We start from the raw sequence: 26,801 nt of genomic DNA, 5'->3' as shown, positions 1-26,801 counted from the left end.
CGTGGGGCATCTCTATTTATTTAGTTTTATGACTAGTACACAGTAAACAATTTATCACAGAGATTCAGATGATATGCATTTGGTGATACAGTTTATTTGTTTTGTAAAATGCAAGCGTCCCATGCGGGGTGCTGTATATAGCCTTCGATTACAGGAACCACTAATGTAGCTGGAAGTAAAGTTCTCAATTCCCTAGCTGGCACAAGTATTTAGGCGAAGGTGGTCTCCTCGACGGACAGGTACGGTCGGTATCTGCTGGCGGGCCGCCGGCTTGGGTTACGAGCTGGGCGCCGCCTGCATCAGCAGCTGCATCAGCGGGCCGAACACGCTCCCCTCCACTGGTCCACGGGCCGGCCGCTTGGAGCCGCCACCGTCGGTCGGTGGTGTGCTCGTAGCCAGGTACTTGCCGCAGCGTCCATTCGCCACAAACACGTATTCTGTTCCAAACACGGAGATACTTGTCACAAACATGATACAGGAAACATACACATTAGCTGATGAATTTAACCTATTGATACTATGGCAAATTGGTAAGTCTGCTAAATTTCTAGGAAGTAGTGGGAGTATTTATTAAGCGGCATGGCTGTCGGATAGCGTCATGAAATCTGTGCTTCTTGCCTACATTTCCTAACCAATCGCAAATAATAATATGTTACAAATACACTGCCTGACAAAAATGCATTTTATGAATGCATGATGTCTGTTCTCTTGGACGTGTCCGAAAGAATGGACACTCCACATTCATATAATCGATTCGTCTCGAAGGGCAATGAATCCACAACCTTCAGTGTGGCTGCACATTCACGTCCGATCTCGAGAAGGAATCTAGAAACTAAGAGTGCATGTAGGATATGGACGGAGATCGCGGACAGGTGGCGCTAGATGGAAATGTGAGTCGAGTGGGGGGCGTGCCGAAGAGGTTTGTGCATTTGCGGTAAACACTGTGTCCAGATGGCGCAGTGGTTAACAAATGGCTCTGAGCACTATGGGACTTAACGTCTGAGATCATCAGTCCCCTAGAACTTAGAACTACTTAAACCTAACTAACCTAAGGACATTACACACATCCATGCCCGAGGCAGGATTCGAACCTGCGACCGTAGCGGTCGCACAGCTCCAGTCGGAAGCGCCTAGAACCTCTCGGCCACAACGGCCGGCAATCATACACATCTCGCGTCAGTCTCGACGGGTGATTTGTGGATAAAGCCATGTCTTAAGCCCATTTTACACAGCTCATTTTCCAGTCAAAATCAAACACTCGTTGTGGATGCACCGCGCCTTTGCTTGCTTGTAAGTCAACCACGATCAGCGTCGTGAGCGGGTCAATGACATCAGCGACAAACTGAATGTATCGACTGTGGAGTTCTAAAAATTTTGAGTGTGCTGCAAATTGTGTTTGTGCAGAAGCTGCGGTGGAGGCTGCTATCATTGGAAGTTGCACATTCTGTTACAGGCCACTCGTATTGTAGTAACGGATTTTGTACTTTTGTGTCTTCTTAAGGTTTATTTATTTATTTATTTATTGTTTCTTTTCTTTTCGTGACACACTGGAAAGATTGCAGGAGGGGCTGGTATTTTTCCCATTACTGTTCTCCTACAACAGACTAGAAATATCCGAAAGCAGAAAGGCAGACCTGTTTATGTTTTACAGTACCTCGAGAAATCAAAAGCCCACAGTATGCATAAATAAGAACGCTAACAGATCACCGATTATTAATGAAAATATTTTAAACGATGAAAAAAAAACAGATCTATTTAATGAAAACAATAATTCTGATGTTACTTGGCATTTGTAAAGAAAACAAGATATGAAGGATAGAGTAAAATGGTACTATTTATGACGAGTTTTTAAGTATATATTTTCTCGAGCACGTGAGTGTAGAAGTTTTGGAGTGTTTGGGCGACAAGTTTCCCATTCTTTCAGTCCTCGGGAGTCTGGGCAATTTGCCATACGACCTTTGTGAGAAACAGTGCTGTGAATCACGCTTTGCTTATTAATAAACTCCATTATAAATGCTTTTTCCCACGTTCCGCCACTACTTTACATCCACGCGAGTACTCTGAACTATCTTCATACTATTTCTCTATCGTCCTAATTTATAACAGCGCTTGGTAAAAATGACCAATTAAATGTTTCTGTACGATTTCCGATTTCTCTTATTATATGTCATGATCACTCCTCCCGATGTAGGCTGACAAGAGTATAGTATTTTTACATTCAGAGGAGAAAGTTGGTGATCCAAATTTCGTGAAACGATCTCGCCGCAACGAAAAACACTTTTTTTAAATGATTGTCATCCCAACTCAGTGACACTCGCTCCCCTATTTCGCGTTAATAAAAACGAGCTGCACAATTTTAGACTTTTTCTATGTCCTCTGTCAATCCTATGTGGAAAGGATCCCTTACAATACAGCAATACTCTATCAAAGGACGAACAAGCGTAGTGTAGGCAGTCTGTATAGTAGACCTGTTGGTTCCTCTAAGTGTTCTTCCGATAAAATGTATTCTTTGGTTTGCCTTCCCCTCAACATTATCTAGGTTATCGTTACGGCTTAAGCTGTCCGTAATTATTATGCCTAGGTATTCAGCAGAATCAGTAGGCTTAAATATGTGTGATTTATCGTGTAATAGAAATTTAACTTTCTTTTATGGACCACCTCACACTTACTGAGAGATAATTGCAATGGCCAATTTTCGTACCATCCAGATATTATGTGTAAGTCGTATTACAAATAGTTTTGATTTTCTGCTGACTTTACTACACGCTAAATGAGAGAATCATCTGCAAACAATCTAACAGGCCTGCTCAGATTATCTCCTAAATCGTATGCATCGGTTAGAAACAGCAGAGGGCCTGTAACATTTTCTTGAGAACGCCCGCTATCACTTCTGAATTTCTGATTTTTCCGATTTTATATTTCGATTTTTTCGTAAAAAGAATGATCTCTCATGACATCACTTTCATCGTTCCGGTGCAAAACTGCCCAGCAGACAGCTCTCACAACACGCACAGTTTTAGCGCTGACTTGTAAACAAAATGGCCATTCCTGACAGGCGGGAGTCAGTGCAGGAATTAAACGCCAGTGGCGCTGCAGCCGCCTCACGTGCCAAGAGTAGTCAAAAAAATGGTTCAAATGGCTCTGAGCACTATGGGACTTAACTGCTGTGGTCATCAGTCCCCTAGAACTTAGAACTACTTAAACCTAACTAACCTAAGGACATCACACACATCCATGCCCGAGGCAGGATTCGAACCTGCGACCGTAGCGGTAACGCGGTTCCAGACTGTAGCGCCTAGAACCGCACGGCCACTCCGGCCGGCGCCAAGAGTAGTCGATCGAGGCGAAAAACGTCGCTCGTGTAACAGGAGCTTTGGAAAGGTGTGCTCATGCGAAATGTAGAGAGTACGGAGGAGCACTCACTGTCCTTGCGGCAACGGTTGGAGCAGTCGAGTTCGCAGCGCGACCGGAAGCCGCGGAACTTGCCGGTCCTCTCCTGGCGGGCGCACAGCTGCCGGCTGGATGGCTCCGGCAGGCATTCGCAGTGCGAGCACAGCTGCGCGAGGCACACCTCCGCCACCGCCACCACCAGCAGAGCTGCAATACACCAAAACACAGTACGATCACCACATGAACACACAACACCGTGTGACGGCTGGGACTCTAAACCTATAGCATAGGTTCTCAAGCGTTCTCCGTCACGCCTTCCTTCAGAATCATAAATTGTCTCAACACCGCTCCCCCCCCCCCCCCCCCCCCCCACTTCGTCAAATCTTATACTTGGCACAAAATCGGCCCACAATATCTATTTATTTCTGTGTAATTATTGCAACAATCAGTTACAACAACTACTACAGCAATAATGTACTGATCAGCCAGAACATTACGACCACCAACCTAATAGCCGGTTCGTCCACCATTGGCACGGATAACAGTGGCAACGCGTTGTAGCATGGAGGCAATGAGGCCTTGGTAGGTCGCTGGAGGGAGTTGACACCACATCGGCACACACAAGTCACCTAATTCTAGTAAATTGCGAGGACGCAGGCGGTGATCTCTGATCCCACCATTAATCACATCCCAGATATGTTCGACCGGATTCAGATCTGGCAAAATGGAGACCCAGTACACCAGCTGCAACTCGCCGTTGTGTTCCTCGAACCAGCCCTTGCGACGCGGCGCATTATCTTGCTGCAAAATGCCACTGTTTTCGGGAAACGTGATCGTCACGAAGGGGTGTATGTAGTCTGCAGCCAGTGTACAGCGCAATGGAGTAGCCGCCAGCTTGTTTCCGTCCCGCAGTACAGGTGTCAAGGAGCTGTCTCCATAGAAGACAACGGATTCACGCCCTCGGCGTGATGAAGGATGTGTCGAGCTTCATCAGATCGTGCTATTGCACCAAAGTCCTGTGCCGATGGTTATGTGCCTCTTTCGTAGTGGTGTTAACATATGCACAAGCATGGGTCGTAAGCTGGGGAAGCCCATCGTTAGGAGAGTTCGGGGCACTGTGTGTTCAGACGTTCCTGTACTCTGCCCAACATTAAAGTCGGATTTTAGTTCCTCCACAGTTCGCCACCTGTCCTGTTTTACCTGTCTGCCCAGCCTACAACGTCCGACATTTGTAATGACGGTTGGCCTGGGTGGCCACGACGCCTGGACATGGTTACACCTTCATTTCGTCATGTGTTGAAGACACTCACCACAGCACTACTCGAACACCTGAAAACTCGTACAGATTCTGAAACGCTTGTGCCGAGTCTCTGGGCCATCGTAATCTGCTCTCGGTCAAACTCAGATCGCACGCCTTCCACATTCTACGTATGGACAGCACTTTCACTGATACTACATGCAGCGTGAGTGCGTCTAACTAACATTCATTCCTCGTGCCATGGCCTGGACGCGTTTATGTAGATAGTAGGTCTGTGACCATAATGTTCTGGTTGATCAGTGTAATTAGAGTGTGCAATTCTAGCACTTCATAGGTAAACTTTTATTAAAATTATAATAGATTTGCGTTATTCAAAGATGGTGCAAGACGACAAGTACAACTAGTTTATAAATAACAACGGCTATGAGTGCAGTTATGTGAATTGAGCAAATATGTGTAATTCATTACATATTTGTCTGCATATATTTCTTCAGTTTTATAGGCTTCAACCTATCATTTTCTAAATCTCCAAAGAAACATCAAATTGTGATCGTTCCTCATTACTCAAAACAATGCTGGTAAAAATGAAATGTCGTGTGGCTAAGGCCTCCCGTTCGCCTGGTGCAGGTCTTTCGATTTGACGCCACTTCGGCGACTTGCGCGTCGATGGGGATGAAATGATGATGATTAGGACAACACAACACGCAGTCCCTGAGCAGAGAAAATCTCCGACCCAGCCGGGAATCGAACCCGGGATCTTAGGATTGACATTCCGCCACGCTGACCATTCAGCTACCGGGGCCGGATAACAATGCTGGTAAAGCCTAGTGTCAGATACTCAAATTGATATTTACGTTCTTTGGTCCTGCGTTTAGAATTAGCGTTGCTGATACAAACAGAGGAAGATGCAAAAGAAGAATGTACTTTAACTAAATTCGAATCCTTCTCCTTACAAGAACAACATACTTTCAAAGCAGAAGAGAGACTCCGTGAATCACTTCCATGAGATTTCATGTTGCCGCTGCGAATCAGCCACTTATACATGCGCAGGAGAAACGTCACTTTATTTTAAAACTGGTCAACTACATGAACCGAACACGCACTAGAATTCAACTTCGAGGTATCTCGACACCTCTGATCTGACTCCGGAAGCCTGGGTGAAATCAGGTGAACAGTAAAATGGCTGTGATTAACAAACCATTCTTGTAGTTTGTGTTGCAAGGAAGTGACGGTCACATTGTCAAGCGCCTTGTTGTCATTAGTGGTTGTTCAATGTTTAGTAAGTAGCTAACCCTGCGGGTGGTCAGTGATAGGGGCTGTGCGATGAAATATGATTCGTGACTTCTGTCACCATACCTGCTGACTGCTTGTACTGGTCAGTTACTGTGAAATAAGACAGCAAATTAATGATGGGCCAGCATCTGAACTTGGTTCATGGTAGCAAGAATCTGATACTAGCAATGCGTGTTCACCAGAAGTATTTTTCTGGCATAATACGAAATATAAATATTTCACTGAAAGCTGGGGCCTCGCTGTATTAGTTCCTGCGCCTCCCAAGGGCGGCGCTCCTCTGTTTTGAGGACGGCTGAGCTGTAGCATAGGCTGACCCGCAGGAGATGGACATTTTTAGACTGACTATAGTGTTATGCGAATAAGAAGGCAAGTGTTGAGGCAGTCTGCAGTAGCAAGGCGCAATGTACCGAGTGACGCGCCAGCCAGTATCGTCATTTGTCACATCTATGTGCACTTCAGGGTGGATGTAGAAGATTTAGCAATAACTTTCAAGATAGGTATGGTGAAGGTACATAACGACTGCAGTGATGGTACCATAAAGAAAACACTACCAGAATTACGTTAATCGAGCGAGGTGGCGCAGCGGTTAGCACACTGGACTCGCATTCAGGAGGAAGACAGTTCAAACCCGCGTCCGGCCATCCTGATTTAGGTTTTTCCTGATTACCCTAAATTGCTTCAGACAAATGTCCGGATGGTTCCTTCCCTAATCCGGTGGGACCGACGACCTCGCTGTTTGGTCCTCTCCCCCGAATCAACCAACGAATCTATCAATCTATTACGTTAGGAAGCGACAGTGATACTTGTCTGAGTATACAGATATTAGTAGGGAGAGTCAGAAGCAAAAACAGTGTCGCAGTGTGGTATTCACTGCAGCACTGTTAGTTAGTAGCGTAGACAACAGCCAGAGCAAGTGGCCTGTGACAGAGACACAGGATGCACTGACGATGTCACAAAGTGTTCTCCGACTCTCTCTCGGGGATATCATTTCTTTTCATAGCAGGACCCCTTTGGCTGTCGTCCGCGGAACCTTTAAGCGCAGTAGTACGTCGGCGATATTCTTTGGCTTGGTTTATTGGCCTTTATGGCAAGCTATCCTGGGGTTACATTTCAGCAAGATAATGGTCGCCCGCACACGGTGAGACTTTCTACTGCCTGTCTTCGTGCTTGCCAAATCCTACCTTGGCCAGCAAGATCGCTGGATCTCTCACCACTACATAACGTTTGCAGTATTTATCCATCTCGCAATTTTGATTATCTGACGTGCCAATTGGATAGAATTTGACACCATACCCTCAGAAGGATATATGAGATTTCTGTCAATCATTGCTAACCCGAATAACAGCTTGCATACGGGTCAGAGGCGAAGCAACGCGTGACTGACTTGCTCAATTTATGAAGCTCTTTCTGTTGAATAAATCATCCATTTTTTTCTGAATTTGTTTGTCTATACATATACGTCACAGCTACCAATTTCCGCCCGTCGGGTAATTCCTTCATTTTTTTTGGGGGGGGGGGGGCGGGGGGGGGCGGGTATAGTAATAGCGTTTATGAGTGAGTAGATGCATTTTCACTGAGAAGGGCCAGTTTTCAAACCGCACTATCGTTTTGGGCCCGTGAACAGCCTTGCATAATTAATGAAAGATATCTTCACTCCGCACGTTCGGCTGCGTGCTGTGCTAAGACTACTTTCGTTGTTATCGAGCCCTAACGTTTTAGATGAGTACGATGTAACAGTGATAATGAACTCGGATCGCGAGGTACCCTTGCTGTGCAGGTTCTTTTTGCCTGAAATAAACAAGATTTTTTCTCCTAATTCAAAATAGCCACCGACTTTGATGCCAGTAGGAATGATAAGAGTCATAGAACTAGCTGCCTTCTTTGAATGGCCCTGTTTAAATGTTTTTCTGTGCTGAAACTTTTCGTCAACATCCGGATGACTTCTTAGCAACATCTGGAGAAGAGGTGCGGCACCGTTTACCACTACCGGTGCAGATAAGAGGTGACATCATGTTCCACAGCTTTGTCTCGTTCTTTCGGGACACCACGTATGCAGCAGGCTCCAGCAACGGAGATGAGTATCAGCTGCGCAGACTTCCTGTGGGGCAAAGTCCACCAGCCAGTTGGCGAAGCGAGCTAGTTCCGTGTGAACAAAACAGTCAGCAGGAAGTGATCGCACAAGGCAAGCGTGGCTTCCGGTCGCAACACAATGCACTGGAAAATTGCTTCGAAATGCCTCTCTTTCTTCTGTGTCGTTACTGTCTATAAGACGACGTTCAAATTTTAGAGTGGAAAGGTACATCTCTGGACACGTACTATGTATTACGATATCCCGATGTACTCGCGGAGGTACACGATGTAGATTACTACGCTGAGGTGCCTGACGAGGAAACCTTTGAAATTCTAAACCGATCACAAATAGACCATAAAGCGGATTGTGAAGAAAATAATAAGATAATAAATAGTCTATTCCTCATAATAAAGTATTTAACATCTGAGTTTCCCATTTCGTTCAGCGCTTGGGAAACAACAAGAGAACACTGGATGTCAAGTAGTTCAAAGCATGTCTGCAAAGTCATATGAAGGTAGTCGTCTACGACAAAATGCGCGTATCTCAGAGGCGTCAATTGAGAAACGATTCCACAGCCATCTTCATCATTCATCATCTTCAGATTATTAATCGCATTATTATCCTTAGTATACGTCATATACACTTCCTGAGAAAAAGACGTCGCACCCATAAGGGAAAGAGGAGACTAAATGAAACTTCGCGGGGGAGATATTATGTAGTGTTCAGTGATTACAAAATCGAGTGAAATTTAGAAATGACTCGGCAGTATGAGCCCATTTGTCGCTAGGACTCCGCACCTCCTCTGGCATAAAATGCATGCCCTGACTGCGTTGGGAAGTGTGCCCTCTCCCAAGGCAAGCCTACCCACAACAGTTATGATTGGTCCTTGACATCCTGAATACTGGAAGTTTAACAGAGTTGACGTCCGAGCTGGTCCCACACACGTTCTATCGGGAACAGATATGGGGCATTAATGGTAACAGGAGTACCTCTACACCAGCAATGCAGTTTACAAACACACGTGTCATTTATGGACAAGCATTGTCCTGTTAAAAAATGGCACCACCATACTGTCACATGAGATGTAGCCTATGAGAACGCAGACTGCCCGTGACGTACCGTTGCCCTACCAGAGTTCCCTCAGACCGTACCAGCCGTGACATGAAGTCACAGCCGATGGCTCCCACCAGCATGATGCCAGGAGCAATACCCGTGAGCTTCTCCAAAATAATGGAAAGATGCAACCGCCCCTCAGGTCGCCGCCTCGCCGCTGTGATGGTCACCAAGTGTAGTGAAGATGCGCGATTCATCACTTAACACAATTCGACACTATTCATCGGCAGTCCACGCTTCTCGGCCAAGACACCAAACGCAGTCGATTGTGTCGTGGTGTCAACGGCAGCGTACGCAGGGGACGTTAATTCACTAGCCTGGACATTGTTGGTCTCTGATCAGTGGTGTTGGATGACACAAAATATTGCAGGGAGTCCATTACTTGTTCCCTGTTGGCGAACGCGGATTTGAAGGGGTTATGGTGCGGCGATCCTCGTTTTTGGTGGTCAGACGGGTCAACTAAAACCTTGATGACGAGCATGTTTGCCCTAAAGTCACCATGCAATCCAATTCTGGACCACTGTCACCTCCGAATGCTTCACAAATTTCGATACAGCACGATACTACCAGCGAGCAAAACGAAAACCCGAAATGACGCCATTGTCAAATTCTGCCAGGTGCACAAAACATCATCTCAAAGGAGTTCGCGGTATCCCCGTGTGCTTCACAGTGATCGTTCAACATACGACACAGTTCTTGCCCCTAAAGCCTACCAGGCCTGGTAACAAGGCTAAACAGGAACAACATAAAGCACTCCAGTGGTTGCTCTGCCTGTCACAGACAATGGAAACTCTAATCGTTTATGCACCCACTGATGGTTCGTATGGGTATGAAGTTACATTGGCATTCAACCTTGTCTTGTGGGTGCTTTACTTTCTCTAGTCATGGAGTGTCTGTCATCAAATTAACGCAATTTATCGCCGTTGCATAGAATCATCACGTCGTCGGGTTAAACATGAGGGTACTTCCAGAGAGAAGAATTTCACACTTCACTCAAAGACTGGTCCGAACGCTTACCCGATGGATGGACAGAAACGCACTGCGAGCGCCTTGGAGCTCACAAGAGGCCTGAAACTGTGGGTATTCTCACAATTCTGTCCCACACATAGGTCTCCCAGTAGCTAGGACTTAAGTGGTTCGCCACAACTCGGATACAGAATTACATATTTCCTACTTCCTGAGAGATGATTCAAACAAGAAAGGCCATTCTAGCCAACAACTGAACGCATTCTAGCTATTACCCTGGACCCTAACATTTCCAAAAGTTTGGACAATGAAATCTGCAGACATCACATCACCTACGATTTACACGACCGCCAAAATTGAGAGCGGTGTTGCACTGTCATTATGTGCAGAAGCAGCCCGAAGTGGCTCTTAGGAGTGGAAGAAATTTGTCACAAGGAGAACTGAGGAATCAGAGGAAGATAAAGTTTGACGTCTCGTGGACATCATGCTCATTAAAGACGGAGCACTAGCTCAGCTGGACAAAAATGGGCAGCAAGTCGACAGTGGCCCTGCTGAATGAATCACCACGGAATTTTTCCGTAACGATTTAGGGAAATCACGAATAAACCCAGTAAGGATGACAGAACAGAGATTTGAATTCCACTCTTTTCGAACTCGAGTCCAGTGACGTAACCACTACGCTAGCACGGTGTCTAAGGACAGAAGGGGTTACGTTGTACAATTCTCGATCTCCGAACTGTGCATCATTGTTCTGCAATGACATGAGATCATGTCTACAGCGCCCTAAGCAGTGAGTGCATGAGAGTGTTGATGGTGAGCTGTGAGTTGGATAGGACGTCAAGACTGGTTGTCCACTTGGTACTTTTCCAGAGAACGAGGAGTAGACAATGCGCCTGGAGTACAATACAAAATACTGCAACCGTTTGTTCCAGTCTGCCGTGACTAACTGTCTAAATTTCACAGTCACAAGAATTGTTCTGCTTAAAGTATTTAGCTACACCCTATATTCAGACGTGGTTTACAGTTAAGGCTTCAGTAATATATCGTAAAACTCTTCATCAAAACACATATTACCAAAAAATATGTAATCCCGAATGGTGTGAACACGTTCGCCAAAGTCTATGCGTGTTCTGTCCGTACCTTTATGCGAGCAGCGTTTGTTCCACAGACTAATGTGTAAACAAAACATCTTGCAGTGGCTAGAGTGCTACAACATCTCACGTTTACAGTGAAGTGCAAGCAAGAATTCACTTCGAGCTTGCCCTTCGTTACGTAACATCAGTACAATTTTTCCCCCTATAATTGCTACGTATCACTATGCTAGCATACTTCTACAAGCCGTTACTGGGTATCTACAAGTTACTGATATATTAAAGGAAGAAGAAAGGATAATCTAAGTCACAAAACTGGTATAAGAAAACTGCAGTCATTCTGCATTACAAATACAACACATGCAATGCAAACAAACTACTTATTTTATCCCTTAACTAGTATAAGCCTGTATCCATCTCAGTTGATGATAAAGTCAGCTCTCTGTTCGTCATTAAGTGTCATGTACAATCGCGGCACCATGCGTTGACACCCTGGTAAAGACCCAAACTGGAATAGTTTACTATGGTCGTTCTCCAACCTGTCATGAAATGTCTAACGTGACTGTATACCATGTTGACGACTGATAATCACTTGGGCAGTGCACTGTCGTGCTTGGGTTGTTAGTGGTGAGTATATGATGAATAGATGGGGCAGTCTGAAAATTAATGCCTGCCCATACCCTTCTCCATTCAACGAAGCGTAACACCTACATCCAATTTATAGATCAGCATCAACAGCGTTACATGTCTTTCCTTAAATCATCGTGGAGCGACATACGATGTAACCTAGAACATTAGCACATATCCTATCGATCAAGAACTGTTGGGTTATCATATGTTTCGTAGATGTTTTTGTTTGCTTGCTTCAGTTGTAAGTGTTCATGCCTTTTGTTTACAATACGTCTTTTAGTTCGTGTGAGCAATAGCCCGGATCGTGCTGTTTACTCCATTCTCAGTCGAGATGGGCGATGGCTTACATCTTTTTGTATACTAGACCTGCAAAGGTGTAGCGGAAATGGCGCGAGTAAAGAATATCATCGTCACCGTTGCCTTTCTTTGTGTTGTGGTTGTCATTACAGACTGATCTGGAGTGAAAGTACAATCGTGTTGCGAGATATATATGTCAGAACGCAACCGCTATTTTACATTATAGTGTGTCATTTCAAGCTTTCTTATACGTTTGAAGGCGCTAAAAACAAGAACATTCGTTCTCAAAGACCCCTATTTCCTTGGGGGTCCTATTAGTTTGGCAATTTTTTTTTTCTTTACAGTTGTTTTCGTGTAGTTGGTTACGTCATTCATTGGTCATTTCCCTGACGGTAATTTCATAGGTCGGTCAACGCAGATCGCCTCATCTGATAATTCCCACCTGTATTCCACAATTTCCCAAACCCCATTGCCGATAAATAAGGGTTACGAAAATTTCTTCATCTCCAATATTCTAAACGGCAACTTCCTGCTCGAACACTATCTTAATATCGTAAGTAAGTGTTATCGGCATTGCTGACTGCTCAGATTATGATGGCAAACTCAAAAGAACTTATGAAAGCAACCGAGTACTTTTTTGAAATACGAAATAGCAATTTTCACTGTTTTGGGAATTTCACAATTTTCGAAGTAAGAAATAAAATTCACGCCTAAAGCTTGAAATACATAATGGCAACCAATGACAGTTATTGCGCAGTAGTGAAAAAATATATGATAGAGTGAAAACACGTACACTTTTTACAACAGCATTACTTCTGTTTTACTTCCCTGTAGGTGTGTCGCATCGACGTGTTGATCACGTGCCTCCAAGGTAGAGGCTGCGTTATTCCGGTTGCGTATCGCCGCGCTACAGTTCGTGTTCTTGAAAACAGGTAGTTTATTGCTTTAGTTGCGTGTTTTGCTTTTGCCCGCATTGTCCTTGCTGAATCGCCTGTTTTTATGGTTCTCGTTACTGAGGTAGTGCTCTGAATGTAGAATAGTTGCCCAACCTGGCTGGGCAGAAAGTTACGCCGGAAGTCTCAGCCATTGTGCTACGTCAGGGAATGAGTATAATTATACAGGACATGGAAAATTAAGGAGTACCGTCAACTGAGGATATAGAGAAACTAGTGAGGTCAGCTATACCTGGTATTTATGAGTTCTGTTCACGTTCACCTAAGTACACCATAGAATGCGAGAAAGAAAATGATTCATGAATATTAGCGGTTTTCCTGCTTCGGTGAATGGGTTCGTCTGTCGTAAGAACAGCGGTCACCACTAAAGAGGATGAATCGGCGATGACTCTACCGACTTTGCCGTTCAGTGACATCGTGCAGTCCGTGCTATTAGTGGCCCATCCACGAACTGATAATCTATTTTGTAAGGTGGTTCACACTAGTCTCCCACGCCGCTTGATCTGTAGTTTCTTGGTATTAGCTTACAAGATCCTTGTTTATCATTCTAGGCAATAGGATGCAACCCGACTATCCTCTACGCTATTTTTGGGGATATATTAACAGTTGCATTCTGATGGTGTTTATACCAGCTCATAGCAATTAGCCACTGGCGTTTCTCAACTTTCACTCGCGATCTGTCGTACTAAAGACCAGCTGATTGCCCGACGAAGCCCGAGTACTTCTCTACCCAGTTTTCTCTGAGACAGCAAAATCAATCAAAATATAAAATCTCAAATTATTAAAACATTTCAGAAAGTAGTATGAGTAAAAGATAAATTCCATGACCAGACTATGGGCCTGACTGTAATTAGAGCGCAGAGCAGAGGCGCCTTTTATACCCGGTACTCATTCGGCAGCAAGCTGAATGGATCTGGGGACGTCCTGGAGGGACTGGAGCGAGAAAAAGTCCCCGCTCCCATCTGCGATTGAACCTGGGACCTTCAAGGCCGGGGTCTAGTACCCTACCCGCTAGACAACTGCGGCCACTCTGAATAGCCTGACTAAAATATTCAAATTATTAAATTAAAAATTTTACAAATTCACTACAACAAAAATTTTGTTCGAAGTATTACTATAAATCTCACATTTAGTTTCCTTTCCAGATGCAAGAGTAGATAAATTCTTGATGGAATCATTCTTGAGCATCCAGCATGAATGTCTGTACGATAGATACGTGGCTGTCTCAAAGCCATACAGCATTACTTAAGAGAGTGCGCTGTGTAGTATTCACCCAGAACGCATGTCTCACTGGCAATTGAAATTTCTTAAAATTAGAAAGTATCTCCGCCGGAGTGAGTGGTATCCGTGGGATAAAAATTGTTTTCCACACATTCTTGGCTGTTAAAAGGGTCTTAACTAACGTCGATTGTTTTCGATTATTTTTAGCTTTCCTCCTTTCCTACCTCTACTCCCATCCGTAGGCGTACTAACGGTGTTGTTCTCTCACAGTATTTATTTCTGTTAGTAGGTCAGGACTTGAAACAAGCGCAGCTGACTCCTGTATATAAGAACGGTAAAAGGACGGACCCGCAAATTACACGCCAATATCCTTAACATCGGTTTGCTGCAGAATTATTGTTGTTGTTGTTGTGGTCTCCTGTCCGAAGACGGGTTTGATGCAGCTGTCCATGCTACTCTATACTGTGCGGGCCCCTTCGTCTCCGAATAACTATCGCAATCTACATCCTTCTGTATGTACTCACTGTACAAATCTCTCTGTCTCCCTCTACGATTTTTACCCAATACACTTCCCTCCGGTATTAAACTGTTGTTCCCTAGATGTCTCAGAGGTCGTGCGGTAGCGTTCTCGCTTCCCACGCCCGGGTTCCCGGGTTCGATTCCCGGCGGGGTCAGGGATTTTCTCTGCCTCGTGATGGCTGGGTGTTGTGTGCTGTCCTTAGGTTAGTTAGGTTTAAGTAGTTCTAAGTTCTAGGGGACTGATGACCATAGATGTTAAGTCCCATAGTGCTCAGAGCCATTTTTTTTTTTTTGATGTCTCAGAATGTAAACTATCAACCGATACTTTCTTTTAGTCTAGTTGTGCCACAAATGTAAGGTCTTCCCAATTCTATTCAGTACCTCCTCATAGTAACTTGAGCTACGCATTTAATCTTCAGCATTCTTCTGTAGCACCACATTTCAAAAGCTCCTGTTCTTTTCTAGTCTAAACTGTTTATCGTCCAGGTTTGACTTCCATACATTGCTACACTCCAAATAAATGTCTTCAGAAAAGACAGCTTAACGCTTAAGTCTATATTCGACGTTAACTAACTGCTCTTCTTCAGAAACGCTTTTCTTGCTGTTGCTAGTCTACACTTAATACCCCCTCTAGTTCGGCTGTCATCGTTTTCTATTTTGCTTTTGTTCATGTTCACGTTCTATCCTCCTTTCAAGACGCTGACCGTCCCGTTCAACTGTTCTTCCTAGTCCTTTGCCGTCCCTGATAGAATTACAATGTCATCGACAAACCTAAAAGTTTTTATTTCTTCTCTCTGCACTTTAATTCCTACTCCAAATTTTTCTTTGTTTTCTTTCACTGCTTGCTAAGTTATTGACCTTACAAATTTCCGTAAGACATAAAAGCTTCTGTCCACAAGTCAGCCTACATTTAGAAAGCACTGCTCGGCCGAATCTCAGATTACTGTTTTCTCACATGACATCCTGCGAATAATGGGTGAAGGGAAATAGGTAGATTAGATATTCCTTGACTTCCTGGAAGCGACTGACAGTGTCCAATTGTAGAATGTTCACGAAGGTTCAAGCATGCGGAACAGGATCTCAGACACGTGTGGGGCTTGAAGATTTCTTAAGTTGTAGAAACCAGTTAAGTCGTCCTAGATGGCAAGTGTTCATCAGAGACAGGAGTCTCGTCAGGAGTGTCTCTGGGATGTGTGGCACAACCACTCTTGTTCCCTATATACATAAATGACCTGATGGATAGAGTGGGCAGCAATTTGCAGTTGTTTGTTGATGACACTCTAGTGTCGGGTGCTTGGATGCTGGGTAACTGTATGAGGATACAAGATGACTTAGACGGAATATGTTTTTGATGTGATTATGTATAAAAATATAAGTTACTGAAGAAGAGCAGGAAAAACAATCCTGTAATGTTCGAAAACAGTGTTAGTGGTGTGGTGCTTGACATAATCACGATGGTTAAATATCCGGCCGTAACGTGGCAAGGCGATCTGAATTGGAACGAGCATATAAGATAGGTAGAATGGAAGGCGGATGGTCGACTTTGATTTATTAGGAGAAGTCTAGAAGTTTCGAGTTCATCTGTAAAGGAGATGGCGCGTAGAACACGAATGCGAACCATTTTTGAGTTCTGCTAGAGTGTTTGCGTCGACTTAAAGGAAGTCTGCGAAACAACTAACCGAGCGTGGTTGCGCACTGCTAAGCGCACTGGACTCGCATTCGGAAGGACGATTTTTAGGTTTTCCGCGATTTCTCTAAACCGCTCCAGGCAAATGCCAGGATGGTGTCTTTGAAAACGACACAGCCGATTTCCTTCCTTGTCTTTTCGTAATCCGAGCTTTTGCTGTCTCTATAATGACCACGCTGTCGACAGGCTGCTAAACTCTAATCTTCCTTCTTTCGAAGCAATACTGCTAATTTTGTTTCCGGTATTACGAAAATGCTCCATGAACGTAAATGAGAATCCTTGGAAGCAAGACGACGTTCTTTCCGCGGAACACTATTGAGAAAATCTAGAGAACTGACATTTGCCGCTGATTGCAGAACTATTCCACTGCTGTCAACGTACCTTCCGCCTAGAGACCGCGAGTGCAACATAAAAGAAATTAGAGCTTGTACGAAAGCGTATAGACATTAATTTTTCCATCGTCCCCATAATTCAGGGAAGGAAGTGACTAGTAGTGGCACAAGGTACCCTCTGCCACGCACCGTATGGTGGCTTGCGGAGTATATATGTAGATGCAGATATACAGGGTGTCTCAGAGGAATGGTCAGTATTCAGCGATACGACAAGAACGATCATACGAAGCAAGAAAGTCTTGCAAACATGGGCGTACACTGCATATCCTAAGAGCTATGAGCACTTCCTCGTCTTCCATACTGTGAACTAAATCTCTTCTACCGCATGCTCTTTGATTTCCATGATCCGAGAGGTAGTAGTATGGACCAAACAAGGGAAACATGACCAGTAAACATGGGCACTAAAGTGCACACCTCAAGAGCCATGAGCACTTGTTCACCATGGCTGCTACAAAACACTGATCAAGTGCTTTTACCTCTCAATGCATGCATTTTAGAGCCCATGTTTACTAGACGTTTTCGCTTATAGTGGTCGTTCCTGTTGTATCTCCGAATATTGACCATTCCCCCTGGGACACCCTGTATGCAAAAAGTATTGCTAAAATAGTTTACTGCTCCCTCCAAATCCTAGACCGACTTGCACATCGCCTCGCTTTTTATATCTAATTTCTTTCTTCCACTCGCATTATGTGCCAGTTCATAAAGTTCCCACACATCCTGGATACATAGAAAACCTTCTCCTCTCCCAAATCTCCCGAGAACCTGAGTCACAGCACCTTATAGTCTCCCTCATCGTTGAGAAACTTTAGTGCTGCAGCATGCCTATCATCACGTCCCACCTTCTCTTCATCTCCAAACACTCCATACACTTTCCGAAAGTAATTTAAATTACTTTCCCTTTTCAGACCATGAATTATAAACTCATCCCTGAAATGTACCCTTCCTTCCAACCATAAGCTCCCTACACATCTCACCCGAAATGAAAGACCGGATCCATTTTTAGTTTGTTCAGCTGGCATCTCACTCATCTCCTGATACCTGTGTCCCACCTATCAGTCCTTCCCACATAGACATCTCACATCAAAATGGTTCAAATGGCCCTAGGCACTATGGGACTTAACATCTGAGGTCATCAGTCCCATAGACTTTGAACGAATTAAACCTAGCTAACCTAAGGACATCACACACAATCATGCCCGAGGCAGGATTCGAACCTGCGACCGTAGCAGCAGCGCGGTTTCGGAAGGAAGTGCTTAGAACCGCTCGGCCACAGCGGCTGGCTCATCTCACATCCTTTTCCACCTATCATCCTCGCTCAGCTACCCACCATCACCAAGAACTCTCATCGTTTTTATTTATTTGTTTATTATTGGCTCTTAGCACTATGGGACTTAACATCTATGGTCATCAGTCCCCTAGAACTTAGAACTACTTAAACCTAACTAACCTAAGGACATCACACAAAACCCAGTCATCATTAGGCAGAGAAAATCCCTGACCCCGCCGGGAATCGAACCCGGGAGCCCGGGCGCGGGAAGCGAGAACGCTACCGCACGACCACGAGCTGCGGACTATTTGTTTATTAATTTGAGTCATCAGTCTTTTGGCTGGTTTGATGCGGCCCATCACGAAATCCTGTTCTGTGCCAACCCCTCCATCTCAGAGTAGCACTTGCAACGAACGGCCTCAATTATTTGTTGAATGAATTCTAATCTCTATCTTCTACAGTTTTTGCCCTCTAGAGCTCCCTCTAGTACCATGGAAGTCATTCGCTTCTACTTTTTAATGTTCTCCGTATCTTCCTTTCCTCTCCGATTCTGAGCAGAACCTCCTCATTCCTTACCTTATAAGTCCATGCTTTTCCAGTGGGATAAATGTAAATAACAGTCAAATTCATTTAAAAAATGAAATTGTTCTAGAGTCGTGCTGGAAAATACCCATATACATCAACTGTAAATTTCTTTTCATATCTGCTTATAGCAGATTTTACCTAAAAATAGCCCACAATTTAGTTGCACATATAGGCTGTAACGCTGTGAAACAAACATGTCAGCAAGAATCCCGCTCACAACCCTACGATGATTATGATTTACTGCGTACTGAGGACGGGTGCCGAGAATTACCTGTACGGACGGAAGTGAGAGCTGCCTCGCAGTTAGTTATTCCATCTGAGTCACTGCCTCAGCATGTCCACGACCTCGCACGTGCTGCGTGAACCAATCCCGCGGAAGCCAGGAGCCGCGGTTGCCGTTTCGTCGACCTACGGAACTAAGCGAGGTGGCACAGAGGTGTGACACTGTACTCGTTCTTCGACTGAAATTTTTGTCCGGCCATCCAGATTTAAATTACCCGTGGTTAAGGAATATGCCAGAACAGGTTCTTTGAGAGGAACATGGCCAATTTCCTTTCTCAGCCAGAACTTGTATTCCGTCTTAGAGATGAGAGTACGTCAAATACTAATGTTTCTGTTCCTCTGTCCTGCAGAATACAGTAGCTGGTTAACACAATTTATTGCGGACTTCCTCATATCAAAGCAGTGAAATGCGCTCTTGGCGGCCTCCGTAGCCTCGATAGTTGATACTATTACCAGAATTTCTTTGAGTATCATTCTTCAAAGCATGATACACAGAAAAAGAAATCCACTAGCGTACAACTACATTATTGATGAAAAATTGCTGGAAACAATATCTATAGCAAAATATACAGGAGCATCTATCCGGAGCGACCTTAAGTGGAATGACCACATTAAACAAATAGTATGAAAAGCAGATGCCAGACTAAGATTCATGGGAAGAATCGTAAGGGAACGTAATTCATCCACTAAATACGAGGGGTGTCCACAAAGTAAGTTCCGATCGGTCGCGATATAGAAACAACTATGAAAATCCGATGAAGGTTTGCACAGATGTGTTCGACAGTGTCTCTAGTATGCCTGTTGGTTGCATCACTTCTCTCTTTTCAGTTCTGAGAGCATGGTAAGCACATAAAGATGCGTGGAAAATAGTGTCTCCAGGCAAGTATGAGCTCCTGGTGAGAGATTCGCCTGATGTTATGCAGCCCACATTACAAAACTGTCATACGGCTCCTACTTCGTGACAATTCTTGGTTGCAATCTGCAGGGGCAATGAAAATGCTCTTGTAGCGTCTTCGATGGGAAGTGTTTGATCACCCGTGCTATTGCCCGTAATTGGCTCGCTCTGTGTTTCATCTCTGCTCACATTAACTACTGGCTATGAAGACAAAATTTTCGTACAGACAACGAGCTATAGATGAGCGCAGAGAATTGGCGGGAAACACAGGCGGCTGCCTGCTATGACGAGGGTATTGGAAAATTGTTGCAACGCTACGGCAAATGTCTAAGTCGGAGTGGTGACTATCTAGAGCAGTGGCTGGAAGCTCTAGCTAACTCTTGCAGATAAAATATTTCTGATTATCACAGTGGTTTCCGTTTCGCAATCAATCGGAACTTACTTTATGGACAACCCTCGTAACTGGCTTACGTATCGCTTGTTCTACTGATTCTTGAGTATTGTTGATCAGTCTGGGACCCTTACCAGGTAGGACTGATAAAAGAGAGAGAGAGAGAGAGAGAGAGAGAGAGAGAGAAAAGATTCAACGAAGAGCGGCGCGTTTCGTCGCGGGATGGTTTAGTCGGCGCGATAGCTTTACCGAAACGCTCAGCAAACTCTAGCAGCAGACGCTACAAGAGAGGCGCTGTGCATCAAAGAGAGATTTGCTATTGACATTTGGGGAGAGTATTTCCGGGAAGAGTCGGACAACGTATTACTTCCTCCAACATACGTCCCGCGAAATGATCACAATCGACAACTTCGAGAAATTTAGAGCTAATACAGACGCTTACTGACAATCATTGCCGGCCGGGATGGCCGAGCGGTTCTAGGCGCTACAGTGTGGAACCGCGCTACCGATACGGTCGCAGGTTCGAATCCTGCCTCGGGCATGGATGTGTGTGATGTCCTTAGGTTAGTTAGGTTTAAGTAGTTCTAAGTTCTAGGGGACTGATGACCCCAGAAGTTAAGTCCCATAGTGCTCAGAGCCATTTTTGACAATCATTCTTCCCAATTCGCAAATGTAACAGGGACGGGGGGAATCAATTAGCGGTACCGGACGTACCCTCCACCACACATTCTCATGTGGGTTGAAAAAGTTAAAGAAGACATTTCTCGTTCCAAGCACATTTACTTGTCTCAACAGCCTTATTTTTTACTTATATTAGAAAACATTTATAAAGCACCTTTCTTCAGCAACTTTTCGTAAAAACTACGGAAGTTTGTTTATTACCCTGGTCAGCGTTTGGCTATGCTCTGTTCTATCTATAAATGTTAACCAGTTTCTCACCTTTTCATAAACCATAATCTTGTTCTTTTCGTGATCACAATACTCGTGACTGTTACAAAATGGTTCAAAAGGCTCTGAGCACTATGGTACTCAACTTCTGAGGTCATTAGTCCCCTAGAACTTAGAACTAGTTAAACCTAACTAACCTAAGGACATTACACAGATCCATGCCCGAGGCAGGATTCGAACCTGCGACCGTAGCGGTCTCGCGGTTCCAGACTGCAGTGCCTAGAACCGCACGGCCACTTCGGCCGGCGACTGTTACAAATCACAGTGTTGTTGAATAAATTCGGTTGTAAATTTCGACGAGACATCTATTATGTCTGATGACTCATAAAATAAATTGTACAGATTGTCAACAGAGAGATCGTTCCTGTCCAGATGGAATAAACAGCAATACTGGCTGCATAAGAAGCGCATAATAGTCCTCTTGACAACGGACAATGGAACCCAGAAACTCGTCATGTAAATATGTAAGTACAAGCGACCTGTTACCATCCAAACTGATCTCTAATGCCTGCATCAGAGAAAACGTATCACTCCATTGACAGAATTGATTACATAACAATAACAGGCCGAAACAAAACTACGGAATCTATCAGATTGACGAGAAACAGTTTTGGAGTCTGAGTGACTTCAGGTTAGGAGAAGCATCAGCGGGAATCAGGACGAGTGTACTGTCTCCTTCTAGAAAGCTGCATCTCTCACTCGCTGTGTACCAGAGAAAGCGACTCGGTGCAAACTGGAACAGCCGTCAAAAGCTCCATCTACAAAACAGCCGCCCATATGCTACACGACGCGCTGTTAAGTATGAAAAGTTATATCAAATAGAGCCGTGAAGTCCTGTGAACGAAATGCCAGAGAAAATTTCTGCCAATATTCTGTAGATAAATATTTTCGTTTAGGTGAAAACATTTTCAAGTCTCCGTGGCAATGATTTAATTTCATACCAGTGGTAGTCAACCTGGTCCCTACCGATGACTAGTCGGCGTTCTAACTTTCACGGTTAGCGGTGGGTGGGAGGGGTTTAAAAACATTTTCATTGGGTTTTCGTAAAATTTTGATTTAAATTATTTGGTAAGTAATTATTATTACAAGAATTAGTTTGCTGCAACTCTGCTTCATAAATTTATAAAGTTACTTGCCTACTTGGTAAATCATCGGTATTATGGATCCCGTGGGCGGATAGAAACTTTTGTTGTTAACAGAGATACAAAAGTGGGCGATTGGTAAAAAAGTTTGACAACCCTCTGCTTATACCAATACGAATACCGCAATGTTGCAAGCTAGAACGGTTTCTTTGAGCAGCACAGCAGATTCACAAACACTGTTTGCATCTTTCACATGAGAGCAGTTTTGAGGCTCACAAGGTGTTACGATCTTATCTACACGACTGTGCATAGTAGATGTTAGAGAAAAGGTGCAATACAAGTGTACAGTGTAATGTGTAGAGATACGTTTGTCACTAATAATTACACATCTGCTTTACAACAAGGAATCAGCATATTTTTCGAAATTCAGCATAGCATTCAACATTTTCGGAAAATTCCCAGAACCGTTTCAACAAATCTAAGTCTTCCATTCACCAGTTTTACCTGTTCACGCCATTTCATTTCGCTTTTTAGTATGTCACCACTACATATTTAAACCATTTGATTTTCTCAACATGTTTTGCACTACTCTTTTAATCGGATACCATGGTCTGTTGCTTCGTTTGAGAAGCATTGTGGCATGCTACACAATTTTATTTTCTCAAAATATTAAAAAAAAATCTCACTTGCTCAAGACGTTCGCCACTAATCTTGTAATCGGATAAAAATGAGCTGCTACGAAAACGATGGTTTCTTCGAGCACCACAGTGTGTCTAGTTAGACAAGATGTTGCGGGAGATGGCAAACACTTTGTCTTCCTCGGAGCTATCAATCTACCCGTCTGTCAGGGGGGATACAATTGTAAGCGAAATCGGAAATACCGTGCAATTCGGCACTTGTCCTACACACAAAACACAACAAGGACTCGAAGTGGCCTGGAACCAATCGGAGATCCACATAAAGGATTTGAATCTGCTGTGAGACGCTCACCCGCCAAATCACAAAGTCAATACAAAAACATAGTCCGTCGCATAACACACACACACACACACACACACAGTACGAGTGGTAAACAAGACATGTGAAAGCGCAAGTGGAGTGTGCTGAGTAAGAACGCAACACAGCGAGGAGACAAAAGCAGCGCCAGCCAGCGTCCTTCAGCGCTAACGGCACCCGGCGCAACCTACCTGCGACGAGTAGGGAGAAGGTTGAGCTGGCCATGTCTGCGCGGTACTGCGTGCTCCGGCGCGAGGACGGCGTGTTTTAAGGGGGAAGCCGCTTTGCAGAGCTCCGCGCCGATGACGTGGCGTCTGCTCGCTTCCCGGAACACGGGGGCGTGGCTACTCACTGGCGCCTAGCGCCACGGGAAGCATCTGCCGCTCAGCCACTGCTTATCGCCCGATAAGTCTCCAGCTTCCGTAGCAGCCCGCGTCACTGATCCGATCTTCCCAAGTCTGAGAATCCCCGTGCGACACTGGAGTACAGAGTGTCGCGTAAAACTCTAGGGAGACCATAGTTCTTGATAGAAGCTTGCCCCTCACACATTTTAAATCTGCATACTATACGGTACTCAGCCCAGTATTTTTAAGTGAAAAAGAAAGTAGTGCTTACGAACTGTATTAATTTTTCTGAAGGCTAACATAGTGACGACTTTTCCCTACCTATGCCGGTAATATGGCAAGTACACTAATGGCCATTAAAAATGCTACACCAAGAAGAAATGCAGATGAAAAACGGGTATTCATTGGGCAAATATATTATACTATGACTGACATGTGATTACATTTTCACGCTGTTTGGGTGCATAGATCCTGAGAAATCAGTACCCAGAATAACCACCTCTGGCCGTAATAACGACCTTGATACGCCTGGGCATTGAGTCAAACCGCAGCCATGGTCTCCGAGCTGTCCATGCTGCTGCAAACGTCATCGAAATGTTCATGCAGATGATTGTTGTCTTGCAAACGTTCCCATCTGTTGACTCAGGGATCGAGACGTGGCTGCACGATCCGTTACAGCCATGCGCATAAGATGCCTGTCATCTCGACTGTTAGTGATACGAGGCCGTTGGGATCCAGCACGGCGTTTCGTATTACCCTCCTGAACCCACTGATTCCATATTCTGCTAACAGTCATTGGATCTCCACCACCGCGAGCAGCAATGTCGCGATACGACAAACCGCAATCGCGATAGGTTAAGGTTGGTTGGTTGGTTTGGGGAAGGAGACCAGACAGCGTGGTCATCGGTCTCATCGGATTAGGGAAGGATTGGGAAGGAAGTCGGCCGTGCCCTTTCAGAGGAACCATCCCGGCATTTGCCTGGAGTGATTTAGGGAAATCACGGAAAACCTAAATCAGGATGGCCGGACGCGGGATTGAACCGTCGTCCTCCCGAATGCGAGTCCAGTGTCTAACCACTGCGCCACCCCGCGATAGGTTAAAATCCGACCTTTATTAAAGTGGGAAACGTGATGGTACGCATTTCTCCTCCTTACACGAGGCATCACAACAACGTTTCACCAGGCAACGCCGCTCATCTGCTGCTGTTTGTGTATGAGACATCGGTTGGAAACTTTCCTCATGTCAGCACGTTGTAGGTGTCGCCACCGGCGCCAACCTTGTGTGAATGCTCTGAAAAGCTAATCATTTGCATATCACAGCATGTTCTTCGTGTCGGTTAAATTTCGCGTCTGTAGCATGTCATCTTCGCGGTGTAGCAATTTTAATGGCCAGTAGGGTACCACTTCAACAGGACCCAACGTTTATTGTTCTGATTTCCGCATATATTCTCTAGGTATCTTGATGCTCAGACAGTACCGATTGGTTGTAACAGAACGTTTTCAATCAGATCTTTGTATTGGCTCAAATGTAACAGAACAGAGGCGATAATTTATCCATTTTACCGGCTGTTGAACTCCTTGGCCACGCGTTGTACTATTTTAGTAATTACAACAACCAGACACTTTTTTACGTATCATTATTTATGCCAACATGCGGTTAGGGCTTTCCCCCGTCTTCAGTTGCCACAGTACATATTTGAATATTCCGCAAGTACATCGTTAAACATAGACAACAATTTAGATGTTGCAACCTGCGAAATGTAGCAGCTAAAGAAAATTGTTAATTTTGCACAAGCCAGCTGTAGCGTCCAAATTGGTTCAAATGGCTCCAAGCGCTATAGGACTTAACATCTGAGGCCATAAATCCCCTAGACTTAGAGCTACTTAAACGTAAATAACCTAAGGACATCACACACGTCCATGCCCGAGACAAGATTCGAACGTGCGACCGAAGCAGCAGCGCGGTTCCGGACTGAAGCGCCTAGAACGGCTCGGCAACAGCCGTCCAAATTGCTGTCGATCTTTTAACAATATACTTACTGCAGATTCAGATATGTATTGGATTGGTAGATAAGTTCGTAGCTTTTTTCTATAAGTTTAATAAAGACAACGGATACACATAACATCAATCATGTAGTATCTTTCACCATATACCACAGGCTGCCAACGCTGGGATAACTTTTCAATTTCGCTAGCGTAGAAGTCACGTGGTTTTGTGACGAAGAACATGTCGGGCCATGTTAGGACCGCATTTTCATCCGGAAAGGAAATTCCTTGAATGTTGTTCGATAGAGAGCAAAAAAGACGAAATTCTGTGGGTGCAACATCAAGTGCAGAAGGTGGGTGCGGAAGACTTCTCATCCCAACTCCTGACTACCGTTGTTTGGAAATCTAGCGGAACGCGGGTGGGCGTTATCGTGGAGTACCACCGCTTCACACAGTTTTCCTGGTGGTTGTTTTTCGATTTCGTCTACATGACGTCTCAATTGTTGACAATAAATGTCAGCAGCGGTGGTTACACCTTGGGAAAACAATTCGTAGTACATCACCAGTTCTGTCCAAGACTGGTCAACCCACTGACAATATTTTACATACCGAAGAAATAGAACTACTCGAAATGGTCTTAAACACAATGTCAGGACACAGATAGACTAAAAATACATATAAAATCTCATAGTTGAATCAAAAAGCATTCTCACACAGGAAAACAGAAACGAAACAAGTGAGGTAAGCATTGGTCTGACGAGAGAGCTAGTCAGTAATGAAATCAAAAACATAATAACACAGATGAAAGAGAACAGAAGGAACCGAAAAGATTCTATCACACTCAAAAAAACTTAGGAAGAAACTACATGAACACAATACCATCATCACGAAGGCAGATAAAGGAAACACAGTGGTTCTCACAGATAAAGAGCAATACAGCAGTAAGACACAAGAGTTACCCTCAGCAAATAAAATTATAAAATTAAAATCAGATCCAACAAACAGGTTCCAAACGAAGCTGAGAAACACTCTAAAAGACATTGAACATATAATACACAACAATGAAAAAGGAAAACTGATACAAACAAATCCCAGGGTGCCTTCCCTCTGATGCCAACCAAAACTGCACTAGAAAGATCTCCCC

General features: G+C 44.4%; 1 protein-coding gene across 1 annotated transcript; it reads right to left on the bottom strand.

Moving 5' to 3' along the window:
• On the bottom strand, nucleotides 1–23,649 carry LOC124624946. The gene is made up of 3 exons (XM_047149140.1): nucleotides 23,519–23,649; nucleotides 3,424–3,597; nucleotides 1–437 (listed from the first exon to the last, which is right to left on the bottom strand). Exons 1-3 carry the CDS (start codon nucleotides 23,550–23,552, stop codon nucleotides 277–279), a joined length of 369 nt encoding a protein of 122 aa, XP_047005096.1. The 5' UTR covers nucleotides 23,553–23,649; the 3' UTR covers nucleotides 1–276.
• Between the last annotated feature and the right edge of the window lie 3,152 nt (nucleotides 23,650–26,801).

This window comes from Schistocerca americana, chromosome 1 (assembly GCF_021461395.2).
Source record: "Schistocerca americana isolate TAMUIC-IGC-003095 chromosome 1, iqSchAmer2.1, whole genome shotgun sequence".
Taxonomy (NCBI): domain Eukaryota; kingdom Metazoa; phylum Arthropoda; class Insecta; order Orthoptera; family Acrididae; genus Schistocerca; species Schistocerca americana.
This window is presented reverse-complemented; position numbering and strand designations above follow the sequence as displayed.

Coding starts and splice junctions, on each gene's coding strand:
- LOC124624946 (XM_047149140.1), bottom strand. CDS start 23,552: ATGGCCAGCTCAACCTTCTCCCTACTCGTCGCAG. Junction 3,598..23,518: donor CTTCTCCCTACTCGTCGCAG/GTAGGTTGCGCC, acceptor GGTGTATTGCAG/CTCTGCTGGTGGTGGCGGTG. Junction 438..3,423: donor CAACCGTTGCCGCAAGGACA/GTGAGTGCTCCT, acceptor TGTTTGGAACAG/AATACGTGTTTGTGGCGAAT.